General features: G+C 37.4%; 1 protein-coding gene across 1 annotated transcript; it reads right to left on the bottom strand.

Annotated features, from left to right (window-relative positions):
* Positions 1–941, bottom strand: LOC307055523 (olfactory receptor 5J3-like; the record flags this gene model as incomplete). The annotated part of the gene is given in 3 exon segments (XM_079707757.1): positions 1–261; positions 265–702; positions 705–941. Coding segments are annotated over 3 exon segments (936 nt in total).
* Between the last annotated feature and the right edge of the window lie 10,416 nt (positions 942–11,357).

Genomic DNA, 11,357 nt, shown 5'->3' on the forward strand with positions numbered 1-11,357 from the left:
TCAAGTGGAGGTTCTCTTCTGCCATACTGACCATTTTGCTGCGTCTTTCACATCCTTATTCCTCAGACTATAAATCAGTGGGTTTAGCATGGGGATCAGCAAAATATAAAACACATTAGAGACTTTCTCCTGTTCCAAGGAATACTGAGAGCTTGGCTGGATGTAACTAAAGGTCACAGACCCATAGAGTAAAGTCACAGTAGTCAGCTGGGAGGCACAAGTGGAGAAGGCTTTGAGCCTCCCCTCAGCTGAGCGAATTCTCTAGATGTCAATGATGATGCAAATGTAAGAGACCATGATGATAATAAAAGTGAACATTGCAAGGACCCCAGAGAATATCAAAAGCAGCATTCCATTGTTATGTGCATCTGAACAAGAGAGCCTCAGAAGAGGGGGAATATCATAGAAATAATGATTCACAATGTTAGGACCACAGAAGTCTAATTTGAGCAAACCTATCGTGTGTGTCAGGGAGCTAATGAGCCCCACCAAGAAACATACAAGAACCATCTGAATACAATTCCTTTGGGTCATAATGGCTGTATACAGCAAGGGGTTGACTATTGCTACACAGCGTTCATAAGCCATCATAGACAGGAGGATGCCTTCTGTGGTTACATACACTGCAAAAAAGAAACTTTGTAGAACACAGCCAGAAAATGTGCTGGACTTGCGTTTTGAAAAGAAGTCAACCAGGATTTTTTATGTTCCAAGACAGTAGAATAGCAGATATCACAAAAAGAGAGGTTGCTAAGGAAGAAGTACATTGGAGTATGAAGCTGGGCATTTAGCCAGATCAATATGATCATCCCACAGTTACCTACCAGAGTGATAAAATAAATAAGGGTAAACAGCAAGAAGAGAGGGATCTGCAAATTAGAATTTTCAGTTAAACCTACCAGAAGGAATTCCTTCACACCTGAATGATTCCAACCTGCCATGCATTCAGGTTTGTATAGCTCTTTAGCTGCAGGATATGATGGTATCACTCAGATGAAAAACAAATATATACATATATGATTTCTCCATGATCTCGTGTCCATAATAGCAGGGAGCAGTGGACTTAAGCAGTGGACCATGTGTGTACCAGACAATTCATTTATAGTGACTCAAAGTTTTGCAAATAAAGATTATTTTATTCCTTCCTTCTCAGTTTCCACATCATCAACATTGCAATAAGGAATCTCTCTTATATCATGAAACTCTTAATAGGTAGAACAGACATTCTAAGCCAAATATGCCTCATACCAAACCCCTGACTCAGTCTGTGACACATATAAGTTCTCTGCTTACCTGGGCTACAAACTAAGGCAATCTCAGAAATGATTTCCTTATCTGTGACTAACTTATTCTTATTTTTTCATATCCAGTTAACTCATGACACTGTCTTTCACAATATTCAACTCCCTTCCTTTACAAATCTCAAATATCAGAACTTTTTTTGTCTCACTGTATGCTCACATTCCCCACGTGGACAACCAATGGCTGTGCCTTCCAGAAGAGTTGAGTCAGGAGGAAGAAGTAGAGATATCTTTTGATCTACTATTTAGTATTAAAGCCAATCAAAAAATAGCAGTGCAGGTTAACTTGATAATCCTTTCCTATCACACCTTTGTATTTACCTTGACACCTTTGGGTTTTATCAGCATGAAAACAACACACCCAAAAACTTAATGTAAAGAGGCAAGGTGTGAGTGTGAAGGACCAAAACTGTATCGGTCTGATACGTGTTGCTTTAAAAAATGTATGGTTCCAATCAGTTCCACTTGTTTTTTGGCATGATATAATACTAATTCAATAACATTTGTGGTTCAATATCAATAAATTAATCCATTTATGTATTACTTTCATACATTTAATACATATATATTACTTACTACTTTGTGCCAAGAAATGTTATATTTGCTAGAGATGAAGCAGTGAACAAGAAAAATGTCATGCTATCAAGGTGCTTACATGTTATTTGGAAATATGTAAAATAAACACCTACTGGTATTCCATAGTTGAAGAGGGTGAGTACTATGAAGTAAAGTAAAGAAGGAGAGGGTGAATAGAAAGAGATGATAGATACTTTACTATATACAGTATTAGTTTCCTATTGCTACTGTAACAAGTTACCAAGAATTGGTGGCTTAAAATAACAAACATGCCTTTTATGCAAGGCACTGTATTAAGCGTTAGACATCTCAAGAAAGATATCTGAGCTGTGCTTTCATGGAACTTGAAGTCTACAGAGGTCAGGATTTGAGTAAGCCTGGGATGCAATATTCATGGTACTGTTAAATCAAAATCAAAATCTTCATTCTATTAGCACAGAGGTGCACTGCTCACACACTGAGATTATAAACTACATCCTGTCTATATTTTAGATCAATAAATTTGGGAAGCACAGGAATCAAAGTCTGACTGTATCCAGGGAAAAGAAGAAATAATTTGTTGGACATAACAAGTAATTTTTTTTCCTGTTAATAAAACCCAGATGGTAAAATAAAGAATCAGGGTTTTATAGCCTGGACATAAGTTCAATTAAAGAAAATACTTTGGAGGTGAAGGGACATTTATGTGTATCTTAACAGCAAATTTTTCTTCTGCAAGGCTGCTTAGTGTAATGGTAACATCATATCACTGGAGTATGTTAGGACTAGCATGGCTTGAGTTCCAATATAGCTCTTTCTTTGACCTGCTGTATATTCTATCTATCTACACAAATCATAAAAAAAAGAACACAGCAGAGTTTTTATAAGTTTCCCATTCATGATTTAGAGAAAGAGAAGGAAAAATGGAGTTCCTGTGCCAGTTTAACTAGCATAAGGCTTCACATGGAAGATGTAACAATGACCTGACACGATACTGATGGACAAGTCTCAACACCAGCACACAGAAAAACCAAGTGTGACTCCAGTAACTTAGCAGTATGAGTTCTAGCAACAGCTTTATCTACTGAACTCATAATAGAAAACTGTAAATAGAAGAAAGTGTTACCAGGGATCAAAATATGATTTTCTCTCATGCTATTAGAATTACAAGTAGAACACAGATTGATTCTGTTACTAAATTCAGGACTTCTATTACCAGTCAGTATCATGTTCCTGATAAACTGAGTCTGCTTTATTTATTTATTAGAAATATTTTCCCTGCTAAGGGGCTTTTTTTCTTTTTTTTAACATCTTTATTGGAGTATAATTGATTTACAATGGTGTGTTAGTTTCTGTTTTATAAAAAATCAGCTATACATATACATATATCCCCATATCCCCTCTCTCTTGCGTCTCCCTCACACCCTCTCTTTCCCACCCCTCTAGGTGGTCACAAAGCACATAACTGACCTCCCTGTGCTATGCAGCTGCTTCTCACTAGCTAGCTATTTTACATTTGGTAGTGTATATATGTCAATGCTACTCTCTCACTTCATCCCAGCTTACCCTTCCCAGTCCCCGTGTCCTCAAGTTCATTCTCTATGTCTGCTTCTTTATTCCTGTCCTGCCCCTACGTTCTTCAGAACCTTTTTTTTTTTTTTAGATTCCATATATATGTGTTAGCATACGGTATTTGTTTTTCTCTTTCTGATTTATTTCACTCTGTATGACAGACTCTAGGTCCATCCACCTCACTAAAAATAACTCAATTTTGCCTCTTTTTATGGCTGAGTAATATACCCTTGTATATATATGCCACATCTTCTTTATCCATTCAGGTGTCGGTGGACACTTAGATTGCTTCCATGTCCTGGCTATTGTAAATAGAGCTGCAATCAACATTGTGGTACAGGACTCTTTTTGAATTATGGTATTCTCAGGGTATATGCCCAATAGTGGGATTGCTGGATCATATGGTAGTTCTATTTTTAGTTTTTGAAGAAACCTCCATACTGTTCCTGATAGTACCTGTATCAATTTACATTCCCACCAACAGTGCAAGAGGGTTCCCTTTTCTCCACACCCTCTCCAGCATTTACTGTTTGTAGATTTTTTGATGATGGCCATTCTGACCAGTGTGAAGTGATACCTCATTGTAGTTTTTTTTTTTTTTAATTTCTGCTTTATAACAAAGTGAATCAGTCATACATATACATCTGTTCCCACATCCCCTCCCTCATGCATCTCCCTCCCTCCCACCCTCCCCATCCCAACCCTCCAGGCGGTCACAAAGCACCGAGCTGATCTCCCTGTGCTCTGCGGCTGCTTCCCACTATCTATCTACCTTACGTTTGGTAGTGTATATATGTCCATGCCTCTCTTTCCCTTTGTCACAGCTTACCCTTCCCCTTCCCCATATCCTCAAGTCCATTCTCAAGTAGGTCTGTGTCTTTATTCCCGTTTTACCCCTAGGTTCTTCATGACATTTTTTTTTTAATTCCATATATATGTGTTAGCATACGGTATTTGTCTTTCTCTTTCTGACTTACTTCACTCTGTATGACAGACTCTAGGTCTATCCACCTCATTACAAATAGCTCAGTTTCGTTTCTTTTTATGGCTGAGTAATATTCCATTGTATATATGTGCCACATCTTCTTTATCCATTCATCCGATGATGGACACTTAGGTTGTTTCCAGCTCCGGGCTATTGTGAATAGAGCTGCAATGAACATTTTGGTACATGTCTCTTTTTGAATTATGGTTTTCTCAGGGTATATGCCTAGTAGTGGGATTGCTGGGTCATATGGTAGTTCTATTTTTAGTTTTTTAAGGAACCTCCATACTGTTCTCCATAGTGGCTGTACCAATTCACATTCCCACCAGCAGTGCAAGAGTGTTCCATTTTCTCCACACCCTCTCCAGCATTTATTGTTTCTAGATTTCTTGATGATGGCCATTCTGACTGGTGTGAGATGATATCTCATTGTAGTTTTGATTTGCATTTCTCTAATGGTTAGTGATGTTGAGCACTCTTTCATATGTTTGTTGGCAATCTGTATATCTTCTTTGGAGAAATGTCTATTTAGGTCTTCTGCCCATTTTTGGATTGGGTTGTTTGTTTTATTGATATTGAGCTGCGTGAGCTGCTTGTATATTTTGGAGATTAATCCTTTATCAGTTGCTTTGTTTGCAAATATTTTCTCCATTCTGAGGGTTGTCTTTTCGTCTTGTTTATGGTTTCCTTTGCTGTGCAAAAGCTTTTAAGTTTCATTAGGTCCCATTTGTTTCTTTTTGGTTTTACTTCCATTTCTCTAGGAGGTGGGTCAAAAAGGATCTTGCTGTGATTTATGTCATAGAGTGTTCTGCCTATGTTTTCCTCTGAGAGTTTGATAGTGTCTGGCCTTACATTTAGGTCGTTAATCCATTTTGAGTTTATTTTTGTGTATGGTGTTCTAATTTCATTCTTTTACATGTAGCTGTCCAGTTTTCCCAGCACCATTTATTGAAGAGGCTGTCTTTTCTCTATTGTATATTCTTGCCTCCTTTATCAAAAATAAGGTGACCATATGTGCGTGGGTTTATCTCTGGGCTTTCCATCCTGTTCCATTAATCTATATTTCTGTTTGTGTACCAGTACCATACTGTCTTGATTACTGTAGCTTTGTAGTATAGTCTGAAGTCTGGGAGCCTGATTCCTCCAGCTCCATGTTTCTTCCTCAGTTTGCTTTGACTATTCAGGGTCTTTCGTGTTTCCATACAAATTGTGAAATTTTTTGTTCTAGTTCTGTGAAAAATGCCATTGGTAGTTTGATAGGGATTGAATTGAATCTGTAGATTGCTCTGGGTAGTACAGTCATTTTCACAATGTTGATTCTTCCAATCCAAGAACATGGTATATCTCCCCATCTGTTTGTATCATCTTTAATTTCTTTCATCAGTGTCTTATAGTTTTTTGCATACAGGTCTTTTGTCTCCTTAGGAAGGTTTATTCCTAGGTATTTTATTCTTTTTGTTGCAAAGGTAAATGGGAGTGTTTCCTTAATTTATATTCCAGATTTTTCACCATTAGTGTATAGGAATGTAAGAGATTTCTGTGTATTAATTTTGTACCCTGCTACTTTACCAAATTCATTGATTAGCTCTAATAGTTTTCTGGCAGCATCTTTAGGATTCTCTATGTATAGTATCATGTCATCTGCAAACAGTGACAGCTTTAATTCTTCTTTTCCAATTTGGCTTCCACTTACTTCTTTTTCTTTGATTGCTGTGGCTAAAGCTTCCAAAACTATGCTGAATAATAGTGGTGAGTGTGGGCAACCTTGTCTTGTTCCTGATCTTAGAGGAAATGGTTTCAGTTTTTCACCATTGAGGATGATGTTGGCTGTGGGTTTGTCATATATGGACTTTATTATGTTGAGATAAGTTCCCTCTATGCTTACTTTCTGGAGGGTTTTTATCATAAATGGATGTTAAATTTTGTCAAAATTTTTTCCACCTCTATTGAGATGATCATATTGTTTTTCTCCTTCAGTTTGTTAATATGGTGTATCACATTGGTTGATTTGCATATATTGAAGAATCCTTGCATTCCTGGGATAAACCCCACTTGATCATGGTGTATCATCCTTTTAAAGTGCTGTTGGATTCAGTTTGCTAGTATTTTGTTGAGGATTTTGCATCTAAGTTCATCAGTGATATTGGCCTGTAGTTTTCTTTCTTTGTGACATCTTTGCCTGGTTTTGGTATCAGGGTGATGGCAGCCTCGCAGAATGAGTTTGGAAGTGTTCCTCCCTCTGCTATATTTTGGAAGAGTTTGAGGATAGATGTTCACACTTCTCTAAATGTTTGACAGAATTCTCCTGTGAAGCCATCCTGTCCTGGGTTTTCGTTTGTTGGAAGATTTTTAATTACAGTTTCAATTTCAGTGCTTTTCATTGGTCTGTTTATATTTTCTATTTCTTCCTGCTCAGTCTCAGAAGGTTGTGCTTTTCTAAGAGCTTGTCCATTTCTTCCAGGTTGTCCATTTTATTGGCATACAGTTGCTTGTAGTAATCTCTCATGATCCTTTGTACTTCTGCAGTGTCAGTTGTTACTTCTCCTTTTTCATTTCTATTTCTATTGATTTGAGTCTTCTCCTTTGTTTTCTTGATGAGTCTGGCTAATGGTTTATCAATTTTATTTATCTCCTCAAAAACCAGCTTTTAATTTATTGATCTGTGCTATCATTCCCTTCATTTCTTTTTCATTTATTTCTTATCTGATCTTTATGATTTCTTTCCTTCTGCTAACTTTGGGGTTTTTTTGTTCTTTCTCTATATGCTTTAGGTGTAAGGTTAAGTTGTTTATTTGAGATGTTTCTTGATCTTGAAGTAGGAATGTATTGCTGTAAACTTCCCTCTTAGAACTGCCTTTGCTGAATCCCATAGGTTTTGGGTCATCGTGTTTTCACTGTCAATTGTTTCTAGGTATTTTTTGATGTCCTCTTTGATTTCTTCAGTGATCTCTTGGTTACTAAGTAGTGTACTGTTTAGCCTCTATGTGTTTGTATTTTTTACAGATTTTTTCCTGTAATTGATATCTAGTCTCATAGCATTGCTGTCGGAAAATATACTTGGTACAATTTCAATTTCCTTAAATTTACCAAGGCTTGATTTGTGACCCAAGGTAGGATCTATCCTGGAGAATGTTCCATGAGCCCTTGAGAAGAAAGTGTATTCTGTTGTTTTTGGATGGAATGCCTTATAAATTTCAGTTAAGTCCATCTTGTTTAATGTACCATTTAAAGCTTTTGTTTCTTTATTTATTTTCATTTTGGATGATCTGTCCATTGGTGAAAGTGGGGTGTTAAAGTCACCTACTATTATTGTGTTACTGTCAATTTCACCTTTTATGGCTGCTCTCATTTGCATTACGTATTGGGGTTCTCCTATGTTGGGTGCATAAATATTTACAATTGTTATATCTTCTTCTTGGATTGATCCCTTCATCATTATGTAGTGTCCTTCTTTGTGTCTTGTAAATTTATTTTAAGGTCTGTTTTGTCTGTTATGAGAATTGCTACTCCAGCTTTCTTTTGACTTCCATTTGCATGGAATATCTCTTTCTGTCCCCTCACTTTCAGTCTGTATGTGTCCCTAGGTCTGAAGTGTGTCTCTTGTACACAGCATATATACAGGTGTGTTTTTGTATACATTCAGTCTATGTCTCTTGGTTGGAGCATTTAATCCATTTACATTTAAGGTAATTATCGACATGTATGTTCCTATTACCATTTTCTTAATTATTGTGGGTTTGTTATTGTAGGTATTTTCTTTCTCTTGTGTTTCCTGCCTAGAGAAGTTCCTTTAGCATTTGTTGTAGAGACGGTTTGGTGGTGCTGAATTCTCTTTGCTTTTGCTTGTCTGTAAAGGTTTTAATTTCTCCATCAAACTGAATGAGATTCTTGCTGGGTAGAGTAATCTTGGTTGTAAGTTTTTAACTTTCATCTCTTTAAATATGTCTTGCCTCTCCCTTCTGGCTTGCACAGTTTCTGCTGAAAGATCAGCTGTTAACCTTATGGGGATTCCCTTGTAGGTTATTTGTTGCTTTACCCTTGCTACCTTTAATATTTTTTTTTGTATTTTATTTTTGATAGTTTGATTAATACGTTTTTTGGCGTGTTTCTCCTTGGATTTATCCTGTATGGGACTTTCTGCACTTCCTGGACTTGACTGACTATTTCCTTTCCCATATTAGGGAAGTTTTCAACTATAATCTCTTCAAATATTTTCTCAGTCCCTTTCTTTTTCTCTTCTTCTCCTGGGACCCCTATAATTCGAATGTTGGTGCATTTGATGTTGTCCCAGAGGTTTCTGAGACTTTCCTCAATTCTTTTCATTCTTTTTTCTTTATTCTGCTCTGCAGTACTTTTTTCCACTATTTTATCTTCCAGGTAACTTATCTGTTCTTCTGCTTCATTTATTCTACTATTGATTCCTTCTAGAGAATTTTTAATTTCATTTATTGTGTTGTTCATCATCATTTGTTTGCTCTTTAGTTCTTCTATGTCCTTGTTAAACATTTCTTGTATTTTCTCCTTTCTATTTCCAAGATTTTGGATCATCTCCACTATCATTTCTCTGAATTCTTTTTCAGGTAGAGTGCTTATTTCCTCTTCAGTTGTTTGGTCTGGTGGGTTTTTACCTTGTTCCTTCATCTGCTGTGTGTTTCTCTGTCTTCTCATTTTGCTTAACTTACTGTGTTTGGGGTCTCCTTTTCACAGGCTGCAAGTCTGTAGTTCCCATTGTTTTTGGTGTCTGCCCCCAGTGGCTAAGGTTGGTTCAGTGAGTTGTGTAGGCTTCCTGGTGCAGGGGACTAGTGTCTGTGTTCTGATGGATGAGGCTGCATCTTGTCTTTCTGGTGGGCAAGACCACATCCAGTTGTGGGTTTTGGGGTGTCTGTGACCTTATTATGATTTTAGGCAGCCTCTCTGCTAATGGGTGGGGTTGTGTTCCTGTCTTGCTAGTTGTTTGGGGTAGGGTGTCCAGCACTGTAGCTTACTGGTTTTTGAGTGGAGCTGGGTCTTAGCCTTGAGATGGAGATCTCTGGGAGATCTTTTGCTGTTTGATATTATGTGGAGCTGGGAGGTCTCTGGTGGACCAAGGTCCTGAGCTCAGCTCTCCCATGTCAGAGGCACAGACCTGACACCTGGCTGGAGCACCAAGACCCTGTCAGCCACATGGCTCAGAAGAAAAGGAGAAAAAAAGAAAGAAAGAAAGAAAGAAATAATAAAAAGAAATAAAGTTATTAAAAAATAATAAAAAATAAAAAATTTAAATAGTAATAAAAAGAAAGAAAGAAAGAAGAGAGCAACCCAACCAGAAAACAAATCCACCAATGATAACAAGCACTAAAAACTATACTAAAAAATAAATAAATAAATAACGGATAGACAGAACCCTAGGACAAATGGTAAAACTATACAGACAAAATCACGCAAAGAAGCATACACATACACACTCACAAAAAGAGAAAAAAGATATATATATATATATATAAGGAAGAGAGCAACCAAATCAATAAACAAATCTACCAATGATAATAAACTCTAAATACTAAACTAATATAAACATAGAACCAAATCCAGTCAGTCGCATCCAGCAAACCTCAAGTCTACACTTGCTCCCAAAGTCTACCACCTCAATTTTGGGATGATTCGTTGTCTATTCAGGTATTCCACAGATTCAGGGTACTTCAAGTTGATTGTGGAGATTTAATCCACTGTTCCTGAGGCTGCTGGGAGAAATTTCCCTTTCTCGTCTTTGTTCACACAGCTCCTGGGGTTCAGCTTTGGATTAGTCCTGCCTCTGTGTGTAGGTTGCCTGAGGGCATCTTTTCCTTTTGGGAAGTCTGAGTTCCTCTGCCAGCATTCAGTAAGTGTTCTGTAGGAGTTGTTCCACATGTAGATGTATTTGTGATGTATCTGTGGGGAGGAAGGTGATCTCCACATCTTACTCCTCTGCCATCTTGAAGGTCTCCACCATAAACTTTTCTATAGGACATAATATTTGAATTAAACAAAACTATGCCTAAAAAAGATGAAAGAAATATATCAAAATGTCACACCTGAAAGATTTGTTGTTTTAGTTTTCCCTCTACTGTCTAAATTTTCTTTAATGAATACACCATATTTATAATGAAACCAAAAACCTAATGCTCTCTTTTGATGACATGCTTCTATTTTAGCCTGCAACCAAATCAGTCAAATCAATTGCCCTTTTCTTCAAAACAAACAAACAGATAATTGACTAATAAAATCCATTTGCGGGCTTCCCTGGTGGCGCAGTGGTTGAGAGTCCGCCTGCCGATGCAGGGGACATGAGTTCGTGCCCCGGTCTGGGAGGATCCCACATGCCGTGGAGTAGCTGGGCCTGTGAGCCATGGCCGCTGAGCCTGCACGTCCGGAGCCTGTGCTCCACAACGGGAGAGGCCACAACAGTGAGAGGACCGCATACCGCAAAAAAAAAAAAAAAAAATCCATTTGCCAGCACTGGCGATGCTGTTGATAAATAAATGAAACCTTTTATAAATGGAGATAATTAAAAATAAGCTGAATATAATTAGGAACATCAAAAATATCAAGAAATAACTTCCATTTCTGCTTGTGATGTACAGGGTCACAGCAAGCCAGTCTTCCTTCTGAAACCACTAGACAAATTTGGCTAAATTATAAAACTCTTAGTTTGAAGGAATCAGATAACTGTGGGAGAAAAATAAAAAGTAGATTACAGCATCAAAATAAAGGCTCATTAAGTCAGAGAGAGATAGTCCACATGATCATTCACACATGGGTGACATCACCTTTCAGAAGTACAAACAATGCTGACAAATGTGAAACTGCATAAAATCATACCCATGCATGTTTATTGATTCAAGGAATAGGTGAAGGAGCCCAATTCTTCTCCATGGGTTTGGGCATTTGCATTCTCACAAGCGTATAAAATGTGTTTTCGTAAGAGA

The sequence above is a fragment of the Hyperoodon ampullatus genome, assembly GCF_949752795.1.
Source record: "Hyperoodon ampullatus genome assembly, chromosome: 7".
Lineage (NCBI taxonomy): Eukaryota > Metazoa > Chordata > Mammalia > Artiodactyla > Ziphiidae > Hyperoodon > Hyperoodon ampullatus.